General features: G+C 45.7%; 1 protein-coding gene across 9 annotated transcripts in view; it reads left to right on the forward strand.

The window, feature by feature from the left end:
* SYCP3 (synaptonemal complex protein 3) overlaps nucleotides 1-26,115 on the forward strand; it is a 920,669-nt gene that overhangs the window by 589,620 nt on the left and 304,934 nt on the right. For all 9 annotated transcript variants that reach the window (XM_085653268.1, XM_085653274.1, XM_085653276.1 and 6 more), the window contains one exon: nucleotides 10,727-10,761. In XM_085653268.1, coding sequence (XP_085509394.1) covers nucleotides 10,727-10,761 — 35 coding nt within the window. The remainder of the gene's footprint in view (nucleotides 1-10,726; nucleotides 10,762-26,115) is intronic.

A 26,115-nucleotide genomic window follows, 5' to 3' on the forward strand; every position in this document is an offset into this window, starting at 1 on the left:
AATAGGTGTCATAGTCTGGAACCGCCAAGCCCCCAGCTGCCCGGGGATACACAAGTGTTTGAAGGGCCACCCTGCGCCTGCCCGCGCCCCACATGAAAGCAGTGATCATTGTGCGGAGTTGTTTGAAATAGGAAGCCGCAATCCATATCGGGAGGGTCCCAAAGAGATACAGGAGATGGGGGAGAGTCACCATTTTAAGGAGTGCCACTCGTCCCACGAGAGACAGGGAGAGGGAGCTCCAAAATTCAAAGTTGGCCTTAGTCCCCTTGATGGCCTTCCCAATGTTTCCCTCAAGAATATCCGCAGGGTTGTGATAAATAAGGGTGCCCAGATAGGGCAAACAGTCATCCTCCCAGGTCACTCCCTCCGTGCTCTCTGTGCCTAGTCTATTCCCTCGCACCTCGAAGAGGTGAGATTTGGACCAATTCACTTTCAATCCCGCCACTCTGCTGAGATCGTGAAGGAGCTTCTTGGCTCCCCGGAGGGCCGGCCCGGAGTCAGCAAGGAAGAGGAGAAGATCATCCGCATATAGCGCTATATGATGCACCTGACTGTAAACATCGAGGCCCTGGTATGTCCGTCCCAGTCTAGCACGTCCGCCAGGGGCTCCACCGCCAGTGCAAACAACAGCGGGGAGAGAGGACACCCCTGTTGCGTGCCCCGTCACCGGGCACGCCGTTGAAATCACTCCTCCCGTCCGAACTCTAGCAGTGGAATGAGCGTACAATAGAGCTGTCCATTTCACGAACTCAGGGCCAAGACCCATTACGCCCATTACATGGAATAGGAAGGTCCACTCCAAGCTGTCGAAGGCTTTTTCTATGTCTACTGCAAATATCGTGGCAGTGTCCGCGTTGTAGGAGTCAGCCTCCATAATGTGTAAGAGCCGTCGGACATTTAGGGCCGTGTTCCGTGAGGGTAGACATGTAGGGGAGTAGTCGGGAAGCTAGAATCTTGCTTAGAATTTTATAATCAAGGTTGAGCATGGACAGTGGGCGATACACAGTTCTGTCCCATGTCTGTTTGCCCGGTTACAGGAGGGGGATTATGATCGCCTCTCTAGTGGAAGCCGGCAATCTGCCAAGCGTCCTGGCGTCATTGTACATGCGGGCGAATCGGGGAGCCAGGAGATCTATGTACTGGTTTAGCACACATTATACATACAGAAATCAATTACATCTTTCAATACTTGGTGGTCCTGTGTTACATTATTTATGGCGTATTAGGAGCGGAAAGAGAGGGAACAGTTGGTGGGACACAGATATTGCCACGATAGTCATTCCACTTGCCCCATATTTGCGACCAGTTTTTCGGGCAGCATCTTGCAATATAAACAGTTTTTTCCCTCATAATGCACCAGTCCATGTCAGCTTTCCAGGCCTGCAATGTAGGTGCGCATTTGCGCCTCATAATTCTGGACACGTTTCTTTTAGCTCTCATCAGGCCCAGTATCACCCATATTTTATCCTTGCTATTCAGGTCTGTGGGTTCCCAGATGTTCAATTTTCGTTTGGCATCAATTTCCATTCACACCTCGAGGACCTCCCTGAAGCGATGGTGGACTCCTGCCCAGTATCTCTGAACGTGTACACACTCCCATAATACATGCATGAATGTACCCTCTTGGCCACAATGTCTCCGACACCCCGAGTCATCCGTTTTACCCATCCTAACTAATGTCAGTCCTGTGACGTATATTCTATGGAGGATCTTTAATTGGACCAATCGCAGTCGAGTGGAGATCGTGGCCTCTCGAGGGGAGGCCAACGCTTCCTGCCACCCGTCCTCATTCAGCTCTGAAACATCCCTCTCCCAGTGTCCACAGACCGTTCCCAAGGGGTCTGGGGCATTATTAATCAGTTTTTTTTTATGTTAGGGTTACCGCTTTTGTTTGCATATAGCCATTCAGAAGTCTGTCCTCGTGGGTGAGGCCTCAGGCAAAGACCCTCCCTTTGTTATCTGTGATGTCAATGCGTGTCTCACTTGCAGGTAGCGAAAATGTTCTGTGTCGGCAATCTCATATTCCTGTGTAGGGTAGCAAATGGTATTACCCCTCCCCTTTCCATAGGTAACCTACCCTTGAAATCCCTATCATGTCCCAACTATCGAATCCCTTAATTTTCCTCAGGGTGCCCAGTTTGTCCGAATCCCACAGGGGAGTGGCCTGTGTAATTTTTTGCACCCAACCCATACTTCTATTGGGAGCATGCCACACCTGTACGGACTGCCCCGTCGGCCCTGTCAGAGAAAATGTTGTGGGTTTAGAGTAAAGAACCTTATTAAAGTTACCCCCGGTAAAAGCCATTTGTCCATCATATAGCCCAGGTCATCCCAATGACGATATGTACAGTGATTGATAGCAGCCAGATGGGCCGCCCAACAGTATTTTTTAATGTCAGGGAGTCCCATTCCCCCATCATACCAGCTCCGCACCAGTTTCGGGAATGATATGCGGGGTTGTCCATCCCAGAGCAATTCTCTCTGGCTACTTTCCACCTCTTTAAAGGACTTCACTGGAACCTGGTTTGGGAAGTTCTGAAGGGCGTATAGGAAACGTGGTAATGACATAATTTTAAATAATGCAGCTCTTCCCAATAACGATATTGGAAGATTTTTCCAGTTTCCCACGTCTTGTTTCAGTCGCTGTAGCAGAGGGAGTAAATTTCGCTCGTAACTAGCCCTAGGATCCATTGTTATGTAGATTCCAAGGTACTGAAATCCGTCTTTCGCCACCTGCACAAGGCAATCCCTGGACAAGGAAGGAGACCCACCACTAATGACATATATCAAGGATTTACTCCGGTTGATTGTGTATCCGGAATATTTGCCGAAATTTGTAAATATATTGAGAACTCTATGGAGTGATGCTTTTGGAGATGCCAAATACAGCACGATGTCAACTGCATAAAGGGAAATGCTGTCCTCCCAATTATCAGCCCATTTCAGGCCCCGAATAATGGGGTCTCTACGAATCCACGCTGCCAGTGGCTCCAGGGTCAAGGCAGAGAGCAAAGGGGACAGCGGGCATCCCTTTCTAGTCCCGCAACCAAGTGCAAATACCTGTGATTTTTTATTATTGATGTCTACTTGTGCCAGGGGTTCTGAATATAACAGACGCACCCATTTGACGAAGTTTGGTCCGAATCCCATCTTACTCAACACTGCCAAGAGGTAGGGCCATTTAATGGAGTCGAAGGCTATTACGCATCCAATGATACCACCACTGCTGCCTCTCTGATAAAACCCTATCGTCCCAACACTCCATAAAGCCTCCTCAAGTTGAGTTCTGTATTTCTGTGTGGCATGAAGCCCGATTGATCTGGGTATATTAGTTTGTTTATTACCCGGACCAGACGACACGCCAGTAGCTTTGCCAATATCTTGGGCTCGGAATTGAGGAGTGAGGTAAGCCTATACGAAGAACACCTGTTTCTGGGTTTACCGGCTTTATGTATCGTAACCAGTATGGCCACCCTCTGATCCAGAGGGAGCACACCCAAGCTACAGCTTTCCTCAAACATGTCTCTCAGTTGTGGCTCAACTATGTCTGGCTTCAACTTATATAGCTTGATTGGCAGCCTGTTAGGTTGAAGGCTTCTTATTGCCTATGCCACCTCATCATTAGAAAAAGCACTGTCGAGCAGGTCCATATCTTCTGTCGTTAAAGTAGGGAGTGTTATGTCTAAGAGCAGGGCCTTAGAGTCCCCTTCTTGAAAGGAGGTACTTGATTGGTAAGTGGCACAATAGTAATTGACGAATTCATTGGCAATCTCTTGCTGGTCTACTAAAGTAATTTCTGACTCAGTCGTTAGTTCAGTTACCAACCTATTTGCTAGTTCTTCTTTATCTAGCCAGGCCAACAATTTCCCAGCCTTGTCCCCCAACTCATACAGTCTACCTGCCTTGTCCCTGCTCAGTGTTTTGGCCATGTCACTAGCAATGGTTTTATATTCCTCTCTTTTGAGGTGCAGAGAGTCAAGCCTATCCTGTTGCAATGGTCCTGATGCTTCCACTTCAATGAGGGGAATTTCGTCTTCTAGCCTAAGTAATTCTTCGTCCTTTTCCTTACGCACCCTGGTAATCGGGGAAATTGCCTTCCCCCTTACCACTGTTTTGAAGGCCTCCCAAAGCGTTGGAGCCGACTTCACGACTTTTAATTCTCCAGAAATGAATGCTCGATGGCCGCTGACAGTTTCCATTTAACCACTGGTTTCCAAAGGTACTAAGGGTTGATTGGTGCTATTCTGCCCACCGCTTCTCACCCAGGGTCACCCTGGCCCATATTGGTGAGTGGTCTGACATGCCTCGGCAAGGTGTCTTGTATATTCCCTATTTGGGCCGCCGGGGTGAGTATGGAATCTATATGGGAGAAGCTGTTCTGTGCCCCTGAGTGAAAGGTGTGTTGTACACGCCCAGGGTGGTACACCCTCTATGTGTCAACCAGTCCCATTGCATCTAGAAAATCGGGAAGCCTTCTTTGCAAGGAGCTTGTGTCACGGGGAGAACACTGGTTAAGCGTCCCAGACGCGACAGAGTTGAAATCTCCTCCCACCACAAGGAAGATCTCTGGGAAGGACAGCAGGGTATTACCTAAATCTCTGAATGTCTGTCCCTGCAGCCCTGGGGGGACGTATACTGCTACTATTGTGAGTGGTTTTCCCTCCCACTGCCCTGACACAGCCACATATCTGCCCATCACGTCTGTCCAAGTACTGTCAAATTACATTGAGAAGGAGTTCCTAATCATGACCCCGCCCCCGTGGAAACTGTGGTGAAACCCTAGTGAACCACCAGTCGGTAACCCCATCTGCCCAAAGCCTTACATGTTTTACCAATAAGGTTTCCTGGAGCAACATCGCGTCCAGGGCCTGTCTCTTGATATACTGTAGTACGATGCCACATTTTAATTTATCCCCAGGCCATTAACATTCCAAGATAGGATCTTAAGACTTTTATCCCAGTGCATTCCCGTCCCCATGGTCATGTCCGATTGATTCCCTCTCAATCTCTGCATCACTCAGTGTCACTCTTTCTAATAAAACATGAAACAACCCAATCCCAACCCAACTACCCCCCTCCCTACTCCCCTGCACTCTGGGATCAAAGTGCCCATGATTCAACAATGCCTGTCACCCTTAACTGTAGACTAAAAGTAGAATATATAACGGGGGAGGATCTCCACCACCCCGACCCATACCCCTTATCAAACAAACATTTTGCCACATAGAGACCAGCATAAAAGTCATCATGAATAGTAAGACACGTAGTGTGATCTTCCAGAGCACCGTCCACCAACTAGTCTTTTGCCAGCACTCAAGTACAGACATCAACCACATTCAATTATTCCTGTTCAACAAATGGCAGTTACATCGCTTCGACTGTAGCGATCGTCCCGTTTGGCCCTCTTTCCCATAGCCGCTTCTTGATGTCAAGAAATGATGTACGTAGCCTTTGGACATTCAAAGTGAAGTATGGAAAGAAGGAAATCTCACAATTTTCATACTTTAGGGGAGAGGCCACTCTGGCAGTATGTAATATGTTGTCTCTATCCCTAAAGTTCAGGATCTTATCCATCATTGGACAGGGGGGCGCTCCGGGTTTCGGTTGTCCTCCGGGAACTCTCTGTACCCTTTCAACTATAAAGAACTTGGAAAGACCCTTGGGTTGCAGGTGATTGAGTATTAGATCTTCAACAAAAAAGCCTGCCTTCCATCCATCAAGGTAAGGCTTGGGGAACACCATTGTCATGTGGTACCACAACAAACAGGGTGAGGTGGGGTCATGGAACCTGTGCCAGGAGGCTCTAAGCCTCTGGACATGGCTGGAAGGTCAGGGCCTTTTCCTAGTCATACAACACCTGGAGGGATTTCTGAATGTCAGGGTGGACAAACTCATTTGTCAATGCTTTGCGAATCATGAATGGCATTTATATTCGGAGGTGGTGCAAGATCTCTTTCGAGATTGGGGAGAACCTTGGTTAGATCACAACCACTGAGAACACGCAATGTCAGCACTTCTGAGTGCTTGAGTTTCCAAAACGTCTCTCACTCTGAGATGTGTTTTGCTTAAATACTTCACGGTCTGCCTGTGCAGAGGTCGTTTGTCTCTCGATAGCCGACTCCAACTTCTCTTGGCCTTTAATAAGGTGCTGGATTACCCCCTCCATCATAACAAAAACTGATGGTTTGAGCTGCAACCCCACTTCTGACACCAGTTGTGGCGGGGTAGGATTAACAACTCGGGAAACAGATCTGCTAGAATAAGGTTTTATTTTTATTAAGACACTTTTGCGTCGAGTTGTTACTCTTCCTGAGACAGTTTGGGCGGTATCCGTCGTGGTTAGAGGGATTTGATTCAACCCGGTAGGTTCCAGCTTCACTCTTTCTCTTCTGGGGTCTACTCTCCGTTGTCCTTCCGATTCCAGTCAAAGGAGGAGGACAGATGCGGCCAACAAAAACAAAACAAAAGGGTATCAGGAGGACGCTCAGTCTTTAAGCCACACTCACTTTGGGCCGGGGGTGAAGAAGGCACCACTCACTCGTGTTGTGAGGCACTCTGGTGAATTATACAAAACGATGTTGCGGTGCTCAGTGAAACGGGGAAGGTGACGTGAGGATTGTTATTAAAAATAGGAGGAGTAGGAATCAGGTTTCGGCGGTAGGGCGACCTCTCCTCCCAACCCACCCTGAGAACCTGTGCCGTACCTGTGTCAGCCACGCTCCTCCGGGAGCGTGGCTCGGCGGCGTGTGGGGACGTTGGCCTCCTGGCTTCTCCTCGGCTACAGTGGAACTGCTCTCTCGCTTCCCTCCGTCTTTTCCGGGCTTCGCGTTGATCACCAACGTTCCGGCTCCTAACTCGGCTTCCTCCTATCCGGTGGTGACACACACGCTGTTCCGGAATTCCTCCATTCTTATTGGTGGTGGGACCTCTGTGACGTCGGATGTGGGTGGACCGACCTCTCAGTGGAATCCCCAGTTAAAGGAGCCGTGTTCTTCTTCAGTTTCTGCGGGAGGTAATAAAGGGTCGGAAGTTCGCCAGTCACCCTGCTGAGAGGAAACAAGAGGGAGAGATGGAGGTATGGCCAACCACCATTCGCTAGTGAACTCGGGTAGCGGGTCCGCCCTGTCACATGCACCAAAAGGAATATAAGTACAAGAGTCCAATCACAATGTCGACTGTTCCATATGTTCTTTATTTTAGTTTCAAGACAGTCATGAGTCTTCCTAATTCCAAACGTTACAGCCAAAAACAAAGCCAACGCGTTTCGTTCACCGCTGTGAACTTCTTCAGGGTGCCCACATTTATTTCGCAATTAGACCAATTGTTAAGGGTCACCAATATATGATCCCACAGTTGTGGAAATGTCATCTCCCTTTAGGGTCCCAAATATATTTCAAACGCCTGTTCACTTTTATTTCAAGCCAGGACGACCCAACAGAAGACACCCGAGTCCGTGTTAAAGTAACATCATGAGACACAACCAACCCCACGCCAATGCAAAACCTGTCTTGAAATTAAAATGTCGAAGATATGGAACAGTTGATATTGGGATTTGACTCTTGTATTGATATTCTTTGATGGTGCACCACTATATTTGTTTTTTCTGTATATCCTGCTTCACAACGTACCCTGGAGCAGTGGGTGCCTATAGTGTGTGCACATCACTTTTCAAATGTATTGTTGATGGGACAAAGGGGAGTGCTGTTTTTTTATGCTTGCTTTCTTAATATATGGAATTGTGAAGGTTTGCAACACTTGTTCCCACCTTCTCCCTTTGTGATGACCCAATGGGACCTCAGTTTGGTCCTTACTTTTCGTATGTGTACTCCTTTCAAGCCCCTGCATAGCTGCCCCATACAGCTCTTGACTCTAAAAAAAGAGCATTCTTGGTGGCCATTACATCAGCCAAGAGGGTCAGTTGGATGATCAGTTCTTCATTGAGTTCACTGGAGCGAAGAAAGGCAGCGCTGTGCAGAAACAAACCATCTCCAGATGGTTAGTACTCTTCATAAAACTCTGCTACACACTGGCAAAGAACCAATTCCTAGAGGGCTTGCGGGCTCACTCCACCCAAGCCAAAGACATCACTACTGTTTGCACACGGGGTATCTGTCTTGGACATCTGTCAAGTTGGTACATGGATGTCTTTCCATATGTTCACGAAACACTAGTGCTTTGACAGTCAGGTCCATCATGATAGGCATTTTGCCCATTTGGTCCTGCAGGACATTTTAGTCTATGCCAGTTCACCGAACCACCTCTGATAAGGTATTGTTTGAGTATCTATTCTAAGGTGAGGAATCTGCGAATAGAAGCCTTTATCAGAAGAACAAGCTATTTACATTCAGTAACACTTTTTCTGGTAGAGACTCTAACCACAGATTCCTAACCAATCCTCCCTACTCTGTGAACTGGGCTGTTTACACGGAACTAGTCACAAAAGGAACTTCTGGCAGTGCGCCGGGGTAGGCCCTATATAGGGTCTGCGACGTCACTTCTGATGCAGACACCATCAAAGCTGAGCCAAACAATGCCACCTACTGAAGTGCAGAGGTACCGCTCAATATTTTCAGGGTCCTGCCTGATGCCTAAGATATATTCAAAGGTGAGGAATCTACTGCTAGGTAGAGTCTCTACCAAAAAAGCATTTCCTAAGGTAAGTAACTTGTTCTTTACCTCTAGACAGTATCGGAGACCTGGGAAGTGCACCAGGAATGTTGAGTATGTATTTAGAGTGTGCACGCATTACTATTAATGTTACAAACAAAATTGTCCTGTTTGTGAATATCTCAGACATACAAAAATAATTAGAGGGCCCCATTCACTACAAGCTTGTAGCCGAATTGCACCCTGGGAGGGCAGAGTTTGTTCCCCAGGCTTTAACTATGCCCACAAGAAACAATCAAATTTATTGACATCAGCCAGACCGTGCTATCATTGAAACCACTGAGTGAAGTTGGTAGGTGCCCACTCTTGAGGCTAAAGGGTGGCCAGATCAAATGTGGGGTTCCCCTTTCAGGGCGCACTAAAAGATTTGTGAGGCCCCCATGGATAAGATACCCCATCATTTCAACCAAAAATATATGGACGTCTTGTACAAAACAGTGGAAAGGATGGCACAAATCCACCCTGTAAGGCCCCCACTACCCCTTGAAAGATTTACTCATGTATTTCAAGGTGGATCACTCTATTCTTATGCATTCTCTCAATGATCCAAGAACCTTAAATGCTATTGATTGTTTTTATCTTACTGATTCTTAATTTTCTGTTTTCTTGTTTCCTGTTCATGCAGTTCCATAAGTGTTGGTTCTTGATGTATGACTCTTTTCCCTGTATTCGGTCTTTTTCGCTTCTATCATTTTTCCGTTGACTTTGTCAAAATATTATGCTGATGACTTAGATGCATTTCTCATATTCTTCATTTAATGATTATCCTCCTAATCTAATCTGTTTGTATTTCTTCCATTGAAAACTGGACATCATTACATCTCATTTCATTTTCTTCCTCAGCTAAGAATCTTGGTATTATCTTTAATTCATCAATTACATTTTTTCTGGACAAGCCTGATCAATCGTCATGACTTGTTATTGGTAGCTTCATAAAATTTGTCAAATTAAATCCTTTCTATTCTTTTCCTTGTGTAAGGTGTATCTTTAGTGGTTGGTCTTTTCTTGCATCAACTACTGTTCTTGGTTATGTTGCTCTCCAGAAGTATCTGCTCACTCAGGTTCAATCTGTTGAAAACTCTAGAATTCGTCTTCTTTTCTTTGCTATTATTCTCCCTGCTGAGCTCAGTTTTGATTGTTACCTCTTCGCTTTCTGTTCAGATGTTGGTATCTTTCTTTTGTCTTATAGTTTCTACACTTACTTGCTTCACCTTATTCATGTTTTTAATTGGTATATAAGCCCTAAATTGTTCCATTTGTTCTCGTGCTCCACTTCTTCTCTCTGTTTCAATAGCCCCAAATGTGCTTCTTCCTGTTTTCATTCATTCCCACTCCTTATTCACTAATATCCAAATATCAGCCTTTTCTGCCTCTGATTATCCTGTTTTCAGGAAAGTACTAAAGGATCATTTGCTGACTTTAGTAGAGTGAGAGTATCCTTGGTGTACCAATGCAAATTCCATGTTTCTCTTTGTGTATTGTACCATTTCTATGTTTCACTTTGTAAACCACCCTGATTAAATGCACTATAATAATAATAATAAATACATTGTTATACCATTCTGGGATAGCGATATGCATGAGTAAATTCTTTTTATAACTGTGATGTTTTAGAAATTTAAATAATGAATTTGCACAAGTAAGTTAAGCCATTTTTGAATATACAAGTTGAAGTTTCAAGCACAAATAGCTTTGTGAACTAAGCACAATCTAGTTAATGTGTCACTCTTCTGTAATGACAAGTGAAAGTGTATATATTGCTCACTCATGCCTATGAACGGGAACTCATTTCTATCGACTGAGTTAAGTTCTACTTAATATTAATTTGAAGACTAGTGATGCCTAGACACATTGTTGACCACTTCTATATGTACATTTTGGTTTTAAATTTGACATCAACACGTTAATACATTTATATTTTGTTTTAGACCATGCTACTTCCTTTAGAAATTAAAGATCGTTTTTCAGCCACCCAGTGTTTGAAAAGTCCATTTATAAAGTATCAGTAAGAAACTTATATGTGTCGGTTTTTATTAACTGAAGCAATGTTTTCCCACAGGGGCGAAGTACAGAACATGTTGGAAAGGTTTGGAGGTAAGTATATTCATGTTTTTTCTTCTTTGTTAATAGATAATCATGTTTTGTACCACTGAAGTGTCTAGGGAAGTTGTATGTGGTCACGATTGACGCCGCCTCATCTCTGATTTGAAATCACTACCGTCAGTACTTAATTTGAGGCAGCTGTTACCACTAGGGACCAGCAGCACTCTTTTTTGTGAAGGGGCACATTTTTTTCGAATCAGATATATACCGAGTGCAAGGGTAAAAAACACACAATAGAGAAGGTTGAAGGAAGAGAGAGACAGCAAAACCGTCAGGGAGAAAGCAGGAACATGCACGAGTGAGATAAAGGGGTTAGGTGGAGTGACCATTAGTGGCTTAAAGAGGCATGAGGTGGATTTAAAGCTATGCAGCCTTTGTATTCAGTGTGCCAACATTTAGTTGCAATGGCTGCAGGCTTCTGAGCAGAGCTTTGGCACCAGCACTCATTGTTCTACAAATTAAGCACTGACTACAGTGACATTGATTTTTCTGACTCATTTAAATCTGTTGAGCAATCATCATAATTTTACCAGAAGTATCCATCTTATATGTCCCCTTTATTTTATTGTTCAAGTTCGGTGTCATAGTTTGTCATCACATACCGTAATATCAAACAGCGTCTAAATTAAAATGTATTGTGTGTCAATATCAAATATGTAGTCCATTGTCAATGCAGCTCAGTAGTCATTTTACTTGCATGAATGAGCCTGAGCTGCTCTATATCTTTAGATTTACTAAAAATCAGGCAGCATAGTGCTTTGTGTTATTGGAGAGTCTCATTTTGTTCATAATTTTTTTTTTTTTTAAATGCTGCGAAGTATTTCACACAAAGTTGTGGGCAGATAATGTCATTGGCAGCACTGTTGTAATTGTAAATTATATTATTATACACTTATTAGCCTTGTGGAGTTGTTGAAGTGCTTTATGGAGAATAGTATATTACTCTGGAACCCAGGATTAGAGCTGTTCAGGTGGAACTCCGTACCCCAATATTGAAGGTCTTCAGCTCCTCCTTCCCTTCAACTTGCCCGTCTGTCAGTGTTATTTTCTAGACTATGCCTCACCATTAGCAGGCTCGCTTTGCTCTTTCTGCATGTCCCATCCACTGGCTCCTCCGTTGGGTTTCCCAGCCTTCACATTGTCGCCCCTCAGTCCATTCTCTACCTCTTCTCGCACCGTAAACCCACGGCCTTCTCCGTCCTCCTTATGATTGCCTCACACTAGTTCCTTCCCTATTACCGCTTCCTGTCCAACCATTAGAACGTTCACCTCCTGTTCTTCTGGAGTTACTTTGGTGGCCATGTTGCAAATCACACTGTCACTGTTCTCCTCACAAGGTGATAAAGTTAATACAGAAAAATCTCATATGAGCAGCAAAATCAAGAGAAATTATGACAGCATCCCAAATTACAAAAAGGAAAATTTGGCTTACCCCCAGAATCAGGGGACTCATACACAATTCTTGCATAGAAACGTAGCTAATGCGCATATTCAGTGTGGTATGATCCCATGTATCAATTCTTTGGTGAATTAGAGAAAGTTGCATCAGTAACAATATATGTTACCACTATCCCATTTTCTAAGTAAGCATCCTGCTTTCCAGTGATGCTGTCTTCTTCAAAAGGTTGGAAAAATAAATTGCAACACTTTGTAGTGAGTTCTCTCTGAATACGTACAGGCATTGTTAGGTTAGCATAACCACGTTAGATGTTAGAAAGCCATCTTTTTGCTTTTGCACACGGCACTGCGTTTACATGTTATTTCTTAAAACAAACTGCTGACTCGAGACTTGCTTCACACAAGAGCAATCTGTTGTTACCATCCCAAGCTCTGCGCAGCGACCTTGGTCTGTACATGGTGTGACAAACAGTCTGGGTTATTACACAATGCATGTTTTTCACTCTAGGTTGATCGGCCCACTATTTAGCCATAACACACGCGCAGCTGCAAATGCCTGAAAATTAGTGCTTTTAGTATCACGGACATCATGTTTATTATTCAGACCGAAGACGAGCCTTCCTGCGAGAAGACTCCTGATGCTCCTGTGATGTGATTTCACTAAGCTGATCTTTGAGGTATGGGGTCCCCTATTCAAGCCTAAGAGACCTTCTATTAGCATAATAATAATATTAGCTTCTTAGTAAAGGGAAGGTGGTAGTATCCACTGTCATTATAATATGATCACCCCTTTTATATTCTATGGTATTGTAACTATGTTGCTGGTTTTGATATTAATCATTTGTCTGCTTGTATTAGCCAAAGTACTGCATCTTAGGACACGTGGTCTATAAAAATAAACCCCTTTTATTTACAACGTGTCTCTGTTGATTATTGTTGTGGACTGATGTGAGAATAATATACGAACAGGTATTTCCGATTCCCACCATTCCTGAGTATGTACTGAGTCGCTTGTTCTGGGTTGTCTATTCATTGGGACCGCCGAGCTAAATCTCGGATAACGAATGGGACACTTATGCTAGCCGGATACTGGGTTCTGGGTTCTGAGGTGAGTTTCTGGTACACCACAATTCACTGAGGTCCTGGGGTTCTTCGCATAGTTCTGTGTATCAGCAGAATCCCTGCAACAACTTAACAAAAGCTGTTCATGAATGTCTGAAACTGAACTGGACCACGGAAACACAGTGAAGATACGTTGAAAGATACAAACTACCTAGTACACTAGAAGGTTCATCTAATAAGCCCATCGCATGTGTCAATTTTGAAAACATTACATCAACTGTCTTCACTTCCATGGAACCTGTGGAGAGCAAAGATACACAGAAGTGCAAACAGAAACATCCATTTTAACTAAAATGGTGGCTTTACTAAAAGGTTGCCTAACCCCGTCAGGATTTTATTACTTCTATCATCTCTGTTTCTTCTGTGGGTCTATCTATGTGTTTGTATTGTTCGGATGTCAAATATGATAACTGATAATTTCTTAGATATGGCTCTCCTTTATTCTGATCTTTCCTCCCTTTACTATACAGTTCCTGATAGAAATATCTAAATACTACTTTCTCATTAGTTCTTTCTTCCCAGTGTTACTATGGTTAAGGATTTCTGCAATATGTACTTTGTTAGTTCTCACTTTTAGTTGCCTAGTTGTTACTTTCAGAGTAGAAGTGTTGTTGCTTTCTTGGTGTAATCTTCTCTGGTAGACTGCTCTATTGGTCTCTATTACTGTACGTTGTCCTTTACGGCTGATAATTTTTCTTATTCTCCATCTGGTTGCCTGAATTATGTTAAGTCACTCCTTCCTCCTTAGTCCTCTCTAGATTTAAAATGTATCTGATCTCTTCTCTCTCTGTTGTTGAGAGTGTCCATCACTGTCAGTATGCTCTGGTGTAGACCTTAAACAAGTCCCATTTTATTTGTAATTAAGTGTTTTTTCCATCATGTGCTAGCATGAACTCCTTTATTTGAAGTTCATACAGAGTGGCTCACTCCCTGAGCAGGTATTCCTTAAGTTTCCACTTGCTATGGTGTTTGTTCTTCTCTTCCTTTACCCACTCTATCACTTGTGAGTGATCTGCCAGCACTAACTCACCCGTTTCAGCTTCTTTCTATCTACCAAGCATTTTTTAATCTACAAAAGCATAATTCATCCTTGTATAAGTTCTGTTTGTGGCATAAAAATGTATTTTGTGTCGCCAGGAGTCTACTAATCCCAAATCCTAATTTTTTAATTTTTTTTTATTTATTTTATTTTTTACTGATAACACTCAGTGATGTACATTGCTTCGCGCCTACAACCCGGAGGCCGGCTGACATAGCTTCGTGAGGTATATTGCAGCACAACTTATCCCACATCCCTGAAGCCTGATAGCGCTGTTGTCAAATATGCAATGCATTATGGTCAACCGATATTGCAGCACTGTACATCATTTCTATAGCAATATCCCCTATGAGAGGTCACAGTTTTCTTATTTAATATAACTATACAAAACACCCAACTCCCTCCCCTCCCCCGCCCGAGCCTTTAGAGGTATCTAGTCAGCAACCCTCCCGTAATTCCCACTCCGATACACCATCTAGCAATGAGGTCACCTTCCAGAGGTCACCTCCCTACTGCGATTCCTATTATGGTCAGTAATATGTCAGTAATGGCCGTAGTGTCATCCCTAATCTTTAAACCCCATCTGCGCAGAAGGTACACCCACTCCACCGTCCCAATATTCCCACACACTTGTGAAGTTTATCTTTAGAACTAGCTAGACAGCAGCTCCACCAGCGTCCACATCGTTATCCGCCCCCAACTCAGTATCCACTGCTGTGCGGTCCCTCTTAAGGTAGTCCGCATATAGACCCCAGAAATATTTTGGCCTACTTTGCGGTGAGAGTAATTCGCTAAATGTTTCTGATTGCGTGCAGCAATAAAGCACGTCCCGTTCCCACTGTGCCACTGTTGGCAAGGGCCCCCGCATCCAGCACATCGCCACCCTACGCTTTGCCACCAGTAGTCCCATGTCTACAAGCCTCCGCGCCGCCTTGGGTAGTCCCCTAGAGTAGCCCAAGAGTGCCACTGCTGGGTCAGGGGTAAGTTCCAGTGTTGCTATTCTTCCTAGCTCCTGAAAAATAGCTTCCCAGAATTTGAAGACGCCCGGACAATCCCACGCTAAGTGGTAGAAGTCTGCTACTGAATGGCCACATCTGTTGCATGACGCTTCATCCCTCAGGCCATACCTATGCAGCCTTTCCGGCGTGTAATAGACTCTATTTATATATTTAAAGTGGATCAACCTATGCATGCCATGTAGTGAAATCCGGCGTGTGCCAACGCAACAGTACGACCACATGGCGTCATCTATGACAATATCCAAGTCCCTTTGCCATGCCAATCTGGCCTTGGTGTATTGCTGGGATCTCTGTGACATCGCTATGCTGTACAGTTGGGATATCAACCTGCGAGGGCTTTTGTGTTTAATGAGGTAAGTTAGTTCCAGAATCTCAGGGGGCTCAGCCATGTCGTCCCCTAAATGCTGTCTCCATGCTCCCCTCACCCTATGGAACTGGAAGCGTTGCAATTGAGTAGGGGCCTCCGCCGTCGCGGCCACCTCGTCCAAAGTCTTAGCTGTGCCATCTACGAACAGCTCTCCCACCGTGTGGATTCCAAGCTCTTGAAGGGCTCGTATCACTCCTGTATCCCTGCAAGGAGATAACCACACCGCCCAGTCCAATGGCATTAATGGTGAATATAATAATGCCCCCGCCGTTTGTTGTAATAGACAATGCCAAGCATGCCTAGTTGAATTGAGTGAGTCTAAAAAACCCACCCTTCGATCCAACGGCTCACATATTATCGCCGGGAGGGGTAGCGGGTCAGCAAACAATCTCTCCAGCTTAAGATATGGAACTGACTCCTCACCGTGTATCCAGCTATGCGCCTGTGCACCCTGCGCCACTCTGTAGTACAGCTCCAGGTCTGGCGCACCCAGACCCACCATATAATAAGGCAACGTCAGCACATGCCAACTAACCAGCGCCTGCTCACCCGCCCATGCTAATCGCAGCAGGGACTTATTAAGCCTAGCAAAAAAGGAGCGCGGTAGCACCATAGGGATATTAGGAAACAAAAATAAGAATCGGGGCAATATCACCATCTTCATGATTGATATTCTACCTACCAATGACACAGGTAGCCCGATCAAATCTCCACGTCATCTTCCAGCTTGTCAATGGCCCTACCGTAGTTTTCCCGTAATATTATTTCAGAGTCCACATGCAGCTGTATACCGAGGGACCTGACTGGGTCGTCAGACCACTGGAGTGGATATTCCATTTCAAAGATTGTGGTAGATGGGGTCAATGGGAAAGCAATGGACTTGGTCCAATTAACTCTTAGGCCAGACAGCGCCCCATAGTGCACCACCTCCCGCAGTACCGATGACAGATTATTCTCTGGGTCCCGGACATACAGCAGGGTATCGTCTGCATACGTCGAGACCACAATCTTGTAGGTAGGGAAACTCACTCCCCTCAGGCCATGATACTCCCGAAGCGCGCACGCTAAAGGCTCCGCAATCAGGGCATATAGGATAGGCGACAGGGGACACCCCTGTCGTGTCCCTCTGGTAATCGGAATCGCATCCGAGACCCGGTCGCCGAGTCGTATTCGCGCAGTAGGGCTCTTATAGAGCGCCCCAATCATCTGTAAGAAGACTGGTCCCAGCCCCATTCTGGTCAAAACCTGGCTTATAAAGGCCCATTCAACAGAATCGAATGCCTTCTCCATATCAAGGAAGACCGCAAGTGCTTTAGAGTCCTGCCGAACATGTTGCAGAGTGCCAAACACGGTGCGCAAATTATAAGTAAGGTTCCTGCCTGGTACAAACCCCGCCTGCTCCGGGGCTACCAGCTCTGGAGTGAGCAGCGCCAGGCGTGTAGCCAAAACCTTTACAAATAGCTTGGCATCCACATTAAGCAAGGAGAGCGGCCGATATGAGCTGCACTCCTCAGGGGGTTTTCCTGGTTTGGGGATAGCCACTAGGATGGCCTTACGCATAGACCGCGGCATCTGGCCCTTGACACATATATCATCGAACAGCATCGAAATATGCGGGAGCAGTAGGTCTATAAAGGTTTTGTAGAACGTGACCGTGAGGCCATCCGCCCCCGGCGTGCTATTCGCCTTCATGCCAGCCAGAGCGTCTAATATTTCATCTTTTTCTATGGGGAGGGCCAGGAATTCCCTATGTGAGTTAGTTAGGAAGGGCAATGTAATATGATCTAGGTAGTCTCGTATGCTCTCATCCATATCAATCTGTCTCGAGGCGTAAAGCGTTGTATAGTACGACTTAAAGCGCTCTACTATATCCATTTCTTCAGTTAGCAATTCCCCCTTTCTGACCTGATCTTAGTGATGTTGGCCTTACCTCTCCGAACCCTCAACATGTTAGCGAGAACGGAGCTGGGTCTCTCTCCTTCCCCATACACCCTGGCCGTAGCATACTTCCCCAAATGCTTCACTTCTGCGCCTGCCGCCTCATGATATTCTGCCAACACTTTCTTTAACTCCTCTGCAGTATCGCCCGCTGCCGCCGTCCGCTGCCGAGCCTCTAATTCCCCCAGTCTACATTCTAGGGCCGCCAACCGTCGCCGGATATCACGAAGCACCCCTGAATGCTTCGCCATAGCCACCCCTCTGATGCAAACCTTAAAGGCTTCCCAGACCGTTTGGAAACTATCCACTGTGCCAGCATTGATTTCAAAATACCCTGTTATCGCCTCCGCTATTTCCCCCCTAAAGAGGGGGTCAAGCAGCGAATACGGGGGGAACCGCCATATAAAGGCCGGAATAGTCTTCTTTGGCTTAGAGAGGGTCAGCAATATGGGGGAATAGTCCGACAGAGTACGTGGCAAAACCTGGCAAGCTCGTATCTGTGGCAGAAGAGACACTGACGCTAGCCAGTAGTCAATCCGCGTGTGAAGGTCGTGATAGGCCGAATAGTGTGTAAAGCTCCCCTCCGTTGGGTTAAGCGTTCTCCAGACATCGGCCAATGCCATACTTGTCAGTGCCCTGTCGACTACTTTAACTGCAGCGGCCGGCCCTCTGCCCTGGCCCCCCGATCTGTCTAGACCCGGATGCCTGACCATGTTGAAATCACCGCCCCACAAAATATGAGGTACTCCACAGCCCCTCACTACATTGGTTAGGGATTCGTAAAATTCCAGGCAGTCATAGTTTGGTCCATAAACATTAACTAACAGTAGATCGAGGCCTCTGCCCTGACAACGCGTTATCACGAACCTGCCACCTTTGTCTGCTGACACCGAATGTAGCTTATAAGCCGATTTAGGGTTTGTCCAAGTCATGACACCTCTAGCGTGCGTTGTGAAGCCAGCCGTATGCACATTCCCCAGCACCCTCCTCGCGCGCAGCATGGGGCTCTGATTAGGGAGATGCGTCTCCTGCAGAAAGGCCACATCAATATTATGTCTATTAAGGTAGTGTAGCACCTTGCGCAGCTTCCGGTGATCATTAAGGCCTCTGACGTTCCAGGTCACAACTCTGAAAGAGTCTAACAGACCCCCACGTGCAGCGTCCCTTGTCATTACTCTTCTGTCTATACATCTTTACATCCCTCAAATAGTGCTTTATATAGTGTTTAGAGTGGATAAGGGACAAAAATGGACCCTGCATGACTAACCTCGGCTCAAAAACAAAACAATACCCGTCCCAAACCCCCCACCCACAGCAGACCTCCCACAACTCGGCCATGCTGCTCCCTATCTAGGTTGTAAGGAAACAATGGCTCGTGTGGATTAATACTTGCTAATATAATGTATAATACATGATAACAATCCAAAGAAGAAAAAGGATTAAATATGATGTCAGAAAGAAAAGCACAGCCAAACACATTAGATCTTTTGTAGAAATGTTTTCTCTTTTTATATTTGTAATAAAAAGGTATTACGGGAAGTGGACATAAATTCACAATACAAATTAACAATATTTATGCAAATTTCCCATAATCCCCCACTTCCATCCCCCACCTCTGGAACCTGGTAACATGAGGGAATAACCACATATATTTCTCATTTGCAAACATTAGTCCTGGTGGTCAAGTGAGCTCTCCGCCTCATCCCCCTGCAGCTGCTTCTCTGGACTTCGCAGCCATTCTTTGCTCCAGTCGTTTAGCGCCTTTTGCAGTGTCCTGGGATCAAGAAAAATATGAGTTTTCCCTTGCCGATTAACTCTCAACTTGGCAGGATAAAGCATCGCATAGTCCAGTCCCATATCCCGCATTTGCTTTTTGGCCGGGATGAACTGCCGCCTAGCCTCCTGGACACGAGCCGTAAAATCCGGGTAGAGCGCAATGGTCGACCCCTCGTAAGACAGCGTCTTTTTTTCTCTGGCCGCTCGCAGGGCCGCGTCCCTGTCGCGGTAATTCAGCAGTTTCGCTATAATCGGTCGCGGCGGTGCACCCGGAGGGGGCCTAGGCCCCCAAGGACCTGTGTGCTCGTTCCACCACAAACATGGTAGAGAATATTCCCTGACCAAGCAGCTCAACTAGCAACTTCTCCACATAGCACTCCATCCGTCCAGTGGGCGTCGTCTCTGGCAGGCCCGTGATGCGTAGGTTGCAGCGTCGCGAGCGGGCCTCAACATCCTCCATTTTATCCTGCAGCACCTGCATGAGTCGCCCCATCTTCACCCGATCTGCCGCCGATGCAGTTTGCGCTTCCTCCACTTCCACCAACCGTTGCTCCGTTTGGTCCAATCGCTCCGCATGCTTGTCAATTCGCTCCGCCATCCGATCCATTCTATACGAAAGGGTGTCCATCTTGGCCCCCAAGGAGGTTATGCCATTCTGCAATCCCTTCTCCATAGAGAGCAACAAGCTCCGGATATCTTGTTCTTCCTCCGGCACGTTACCAACTGCCCCGTCAGCAGTAGCCTGAGTCTTAGGGCGCTTCTGCTCAAAGGTTAGATTCGGCTGTGTCCTGTCAGTTTTGCCCATCGTGAACTTCGCCACGACGTGGCGCCTCTAAACACGGCTGCCGCTGTACCCCAAAGGATTATACGTCGCAGTGGACTGGTAGTGGCACACAGATTGTAGCGAAGGTTAGCGAACCTGCGATGTCACGCACTGCGCCGCCGCCGAATAATTGCCAGACCTCTTCCTTTGCGACCAAGCCTGACGCCGATGGCTGTGCCAGGCCGTAGAGCGTTATAGCACACACTCTTGCAGGCTCACATTCGCCATCGCACTGGTGTGAGCTAGAATGGCCGCAACAAGCTTCTTCGAGGCTGCTACCCCCAATCACTTTGTCCGGCCTTAGGGCGCCCCGCCCGTACTGTGGATGTCGCCGCCTGGGCCCGCCTCGTCTCCTTACTGGACTGCACTGGGGGGTCTCTTTACCACCCACCTGGGGAGAGCTTCGACGAGGTCCCCACGCCACCAAGGCAGCAAGCGCAGCCACTTATCTTATTGCTGCGACGTAGTCCTTCGCGCCCCTCCAGCGTTTTAGTTTGGTGGCGGGCCTTCGCTCGGACCGGCAGCTGCCCAAGACGCCGCTCCAGCGCTCCACGTCAGCTGCTTACGATGGAGTCGCAGCAGCCCCCACAGTGTCTCCGCCGCGTCGCGACCGGCGGGCCACCCTCTTCTAGGCCTCTTCAGCGAGGGCGATGCGGAGGGCCGGGGCTCTCCACGTAGTCCAGCCGCACGCACGGCTACGTCGCCCTGCAGTGGCAACCACCAGAGCTCGGAGATTGGCGGCCCGCCTCCGCTCTCCGCCCACTCAGCCAGCAAACAGCGGTTGCAGCGTCCCCCGGAGTCCCGCTTTTTCGCCCCGCTGCTCGCACCAGCCTCCGCTCTAGGGACTCTACCTCTGCATCGGAATCCCGGCGGTAGAGGGGCAGGATAGTTGCCGGATAGTTACACTGCGCAACGGAGCTCAAGGCTCAGGCAGCCATTGTCTGTGCGAGCCAAGCTCCACCCCCCCCCAAATCCTAAATCATGTCATATAATCTTGCATATCTGGCTACGTGGATTAGATTGATCCAAGTCCCCACTTCAGACCAGATTAAAATCCTTTTAAAAACGTGTAATTTCTTGTAGAAGGTGGATCGTGAAGTGATCTTGTCCTGTGTTTGGAACATATTCATTGAGCAATGTTATAGGCATTCCCTTGTGCTCTGTGCGAATATGCATTTCCTGGTTTTATTTTTCTTTGTGGTGGTGGATCACTAATGAGGAGGCAGTGCTGTGTTGATGCTGATGCCGATGTGCTGTGCTGATGCTGAAGTGGTGCTGAGTGATGCTGAGGTGGTGGTGCTGCACTGTTTCTGAGGTGGTGCTGAGCTGGTGATCAGGTGGTGCTGAGTGATCTTGAGTTGGTGCTGTGCTGAGTTAGTGGTGCGCTGCTGCTGAGGTGGGGTTGCGTTGGAGGTGGTGCACTGATGCTGAGATAGTGCTGTACAGTGCTGATGTTAAGGTGGTGCTGCGCTGATACTGAATTGGTGCTGCACTGGTGGTGCACTGATGAGGAGGTGGTGCTGTGTTGATGCTGAGACGGTGCTCAGGTGATGCTGCGGTAAGGCTGAGTGATGCGGATTTCCTCACCACCACTCTTCAACAGTGTCTCTTATGGCTCCGTAACCACTAATGTTCAGATGCATTTAAGTAGTTAAAAAGCGCCACTCATACCAGTGTAGGGTGTCGTAGCACTTTGCATCACACACAAATTACACAGAGACAGTCAATCATAAGTGTATAAATTAGTGTAAAGGAAATGTTACATAACACAGAGGACTACAAGGTATAGTAATCACAAGTCATGCATATTGGTAGGCAGCATTGGTAAAGAGTGCTTGGGCCCCAGAAGCCCAAACTCAGAATTGAAAACAACACCATAATTGGGGGTTCTCTTAAATAAAAATAATCATTTTCCATCCAGATGAACCATTTTTGCAACTTTAATATCTCCTCTAATCTTTACTTTGCAGTGTATGCAGTTCTTGGATGACCATTATAAATTCACTGCTCTGTTAGGATTTTGACTTATATAAGCTGCAAGTAACAGAAGAGCAGTAATCCACTGACCTATTTACATTTTATGCACTTTGTAATATGCATGGTACACTTGCGTTGCAGCTGGCATATTAACCCTCCGGCTACCAGGCAATGAGTTAAATCTTCTTCCACTAGACAACTCTTATCTCTCCAGCAAGAACATCAATCACCGGAGTTATCTTGACATTTTTATTGTCTTGAAATTGCAGGAGGTCAGGAATGTGTGGAGTGCTTTTAAAAGCAAAATAAACTTGAAAACATTGCCTCTCTGAAGTCAGTATACAGTGCGATCGCACAGCCCTTGTGCTGGCCTTGTGTTCTTGTTTTGCTTTCATTTAATGTAATACATTCAAATGCAGATTTTAAAGGAGACATTTTTCCAGAAGGACTCATTTTGGCCTCAGCGCAAAACTGATTAGGAGAAACTTTCAACTCCTCATCCAGCAGCCAAGCACAAGTCCTGGAGGGGAGGAAAAACACAATCAGCATGCATATTAAAGTATCATTTCAAGCTGTGTTTAAGTTTTGGTTTAACTTTTTACATGATTTAGAGCTGCAGTAGCTAGAAAGCATGGCTGGCTCCTTCTGGCTTCAGACAGGAAGGACGAGCCGTGAATGCTGCAATAAAATGTAAGCAGTTACGTCTGAGCACCCACAGTGTAACAAGAGGTTGAAAACATAATAAAATACTCTCCCTCCCCCCCCCCCCCCCCCCCCCCGACCAGATCAACAGAACAAAGTGTAATGATTTTGTACTAAGTCCCTGCTCCTTGGAGGAAAAAGGAGGGACAAAGAGGCAGGACTGGCCACTAGTAAGCAAGGATTTTTAAAGGACATTGAAACAAACAAATGAGGAGCAAGGAATGGCATTTGGCCCACAGAGATATATGTATACTAAAGTTTACAAGAGGTCGTACGCTTACGCTCGACCTAAAAATGAATAGACTTTCTCAATGTCATTTCATTCATTCCGTGATCTCTAATGATATGTCTGGTGGTATTTTTTTGATTCAGCATGCATGTGGACCCCTTTAGAGTCCTAAGAAAGCATAGGGATAGTCTGGTTCACTGTCCCTTTATTAACCTCGCACACCACCAACCTCATCTGCCCCTCTCAGCTCGCTATATTTAAACGCTCAACGGCTTGTTACGTTCGGCCTGTCTTCATGTATGTTATTATTCTCGAGTGCTGCCAGTCTGTGCCGAACAGGAGGAAGAGCTATTTCTAATCCATGCCACTGGCTCCCATGTGATTTAGGGCTACATGCATGAAGACTTTTTGTTAACGAAACGCAAATTGGGTTTTGCGATTCGGTATTAGGAAGGGGCATGTTTAGGGCATCTCTTCCTAATACCGAATCGCATCGGTATGTATGAATGTTTTGTGAATGAAATGCGGTCACAAAACATTCGCAGTTTACCACCTACTCCAAGGAACCCCTTTCCCTTTGTGAATGTTTGTAAAAGCATTTTTTAAGAGCAGGCCGTGGTCCCATGGACCACTGCCTGCTCTTAAAAAATTAATGGAAAACTTTCATTTTTTTCTTTTTGTAAAGCATTCCGTTTTCCTTTAAAGAAAACGGGCTGCTTTACAAAAAAAGATTGCTTTATTTAAAAGCAGTCACAGACATGGTGGTTTGCTGACCTCAGCAGGCCACTATCCCCGTGATGTTTGTGATTCCTAGGGGGGTGCAAATTGCGATCTACCTCATTAATATTAATGAGGTAGGTTGGTTTGCGACCCACTACGAATCGGTATCTAAAACTCATGAAGTTTCATACATTGGAAATTGCGATTACCAAATTACGATTATCATAAAAATCGCAATTAGGTAATCGCAGTTTCCAATTTTGATCCATGTGGCCCTTAATGCCTATAGCAGGCTGCCATCTGGGCTCAGCTTCTCCTTGTGGGGGGACTTGCTATTTTTTCGCATCTCCAGCCATCTGTGCCTTGAAACTCTTCAGCTCCCTGTCCAAGTTCTGTGCAACAGAAAGGCCCTGCTACCTGGAATCTGTGGTTGTTCATTCCCTCTCGAGCTGTGCATGGAAACTATTCCAAACAGCGGTGTTTCAGAGCTTCTACTCTGTTGCCATATTGGCATTGGCACTCCCATGTGTTTCTTTTTAATCAGCACATTACCTGGGCTAGTGATTAATTTCAGTAATTTTGCATTCATCTTTTGATGTGAAATTACTGAACATTATGTGATTATGTCCGTTCACGCAATTATGAGTTATTGGGCTGAAAACCCTTCTGCAGAAATACAGGAACAACAAAGTTAGCAAGTGTAAGCTGCTGATCATGTTGTATTGCATTTAGTCCACTTTGTATGTGAGGGGGCAGTTTGTGCTAAGAAAATGGTGCTAAAGGACGGGGTATGTTCCTCACCTAATTCTGTGTAATCTCGCATCATTTTGCTGTAAATTTTGGTAATTGCGCTACAGCAAATTACGCTTTCACTGAACCTCAGTGCAGGAAAAGTGGGCTTTATATACCTAACCTAAGGAATTGTAAAATACCCAGCTTATAACATAACATCTTCAACAGATTTTTTTGAAAACCATATCAGGTTTGTTTGCCCATGGTCCTATCCAGAATAATACCGGCTCAGATCCAAACTGTTCCCATTGAAGGAGACTCCAACCTCTAATATCAGTTGAGCAAGAAAGGTACCTAGTCTCAGATTAAACAGATCCAACAGAATTTGTTCTCGCTTATTAGGGCTTTTACAATTGTAGGATCCCACAGTTTAGCATCTTAAAGTGGTTAAGGACATTAACAATCTTCCTTTGCTTTGAACATTTTACCCCCAAGTAGTCAGGGTGGTAACTTTCTCCCACCTTGCTAATGTTAATTAGAAAGTATTATTTAAAAGGTTAATTTAAGTCAAGTACCATTGTCCTGGTTTTTCCCACACTGATGTTAAGAAGTCCCTTTCTGTTAGTGTTTCAAGATCATCAAGGAGGCTGAAGAGCATGGGGACCTGCGTGCCGTTCTCCTGATTGGATGTTAAAAGATGGTACAAACTCTCCCCCGGATTCTAAACTCAAATAATGAAATTATGATCAGCTGTTGGAACTCACTAAAGCACATTCCACTGGGCTAAATATGGAAGCTAATGCCTTTCTTAGAAATATCCCCAATGATGAGCTTTGCAAAGGAACTATTGGAGTTCAGCTCATAGCTGTGCCAATGCTACTGTCTATATTTTGACTTTAGAACAGATGCCGAAGTTAGCTAAATATGTCTGTGTTACGTTTTTGATCAGTAAATAGTTCATGGACGCCCACTCCCAGATCCCTTTCAGACGTCTTGCTTATCCTGATAATGATGAAGTAGCCATTCTATTAATTTTCCATAAATATCAGTGAAAAGTCCATGTTAGCGACGCATGGCACTAACTTGTGATTGTAGTTCTACATCGGGGAAATCTTCACTGAATTATTGAAGATCCTGCAGTTTGCAAATGAATTGTCACTAATCTGGCTAATCTATAAACTTGGCGATAGGAGGCTCAGCCTGGAGTGTATTTTTTCTCTTCTCAGGCTGAATTACTTATCTACTTACCTCTTTCATTTTTTTAGTTTAGAAAAGCAGTATTAGGGAGAATCAAAGACTAATGCCCCTACAATGTCAGTTATTAGCTATCTGATTGTCTACAGGATGCAATAGGCTCAAATGTTAGAGAAAGGAAGGTAAGTTTCCTCTTGTTAAGCGGCCCAGTGTTCATGATTTTAGTGAAGATTCACAACATGGGGTAACTTTTCTTATTCTTTCTTTTGAATATCTTTCAAATAATTATGTGCATCCCGAAACTCACCT

The sequence above is a fragment of the Triturus cristatus genome, chromosome 4_1, assembly GCF_964204655.1.
Source record: "Triturus cristatus chromosome 4_1, aTriCri1.1, whole genome shotgun sequence".
NCBI classification, from domain to species: Eukaryota; Metazoa; Chordata; class Amphibia; order Caudata; family Salamandridae; genus Triturus; species Triturus cristatus.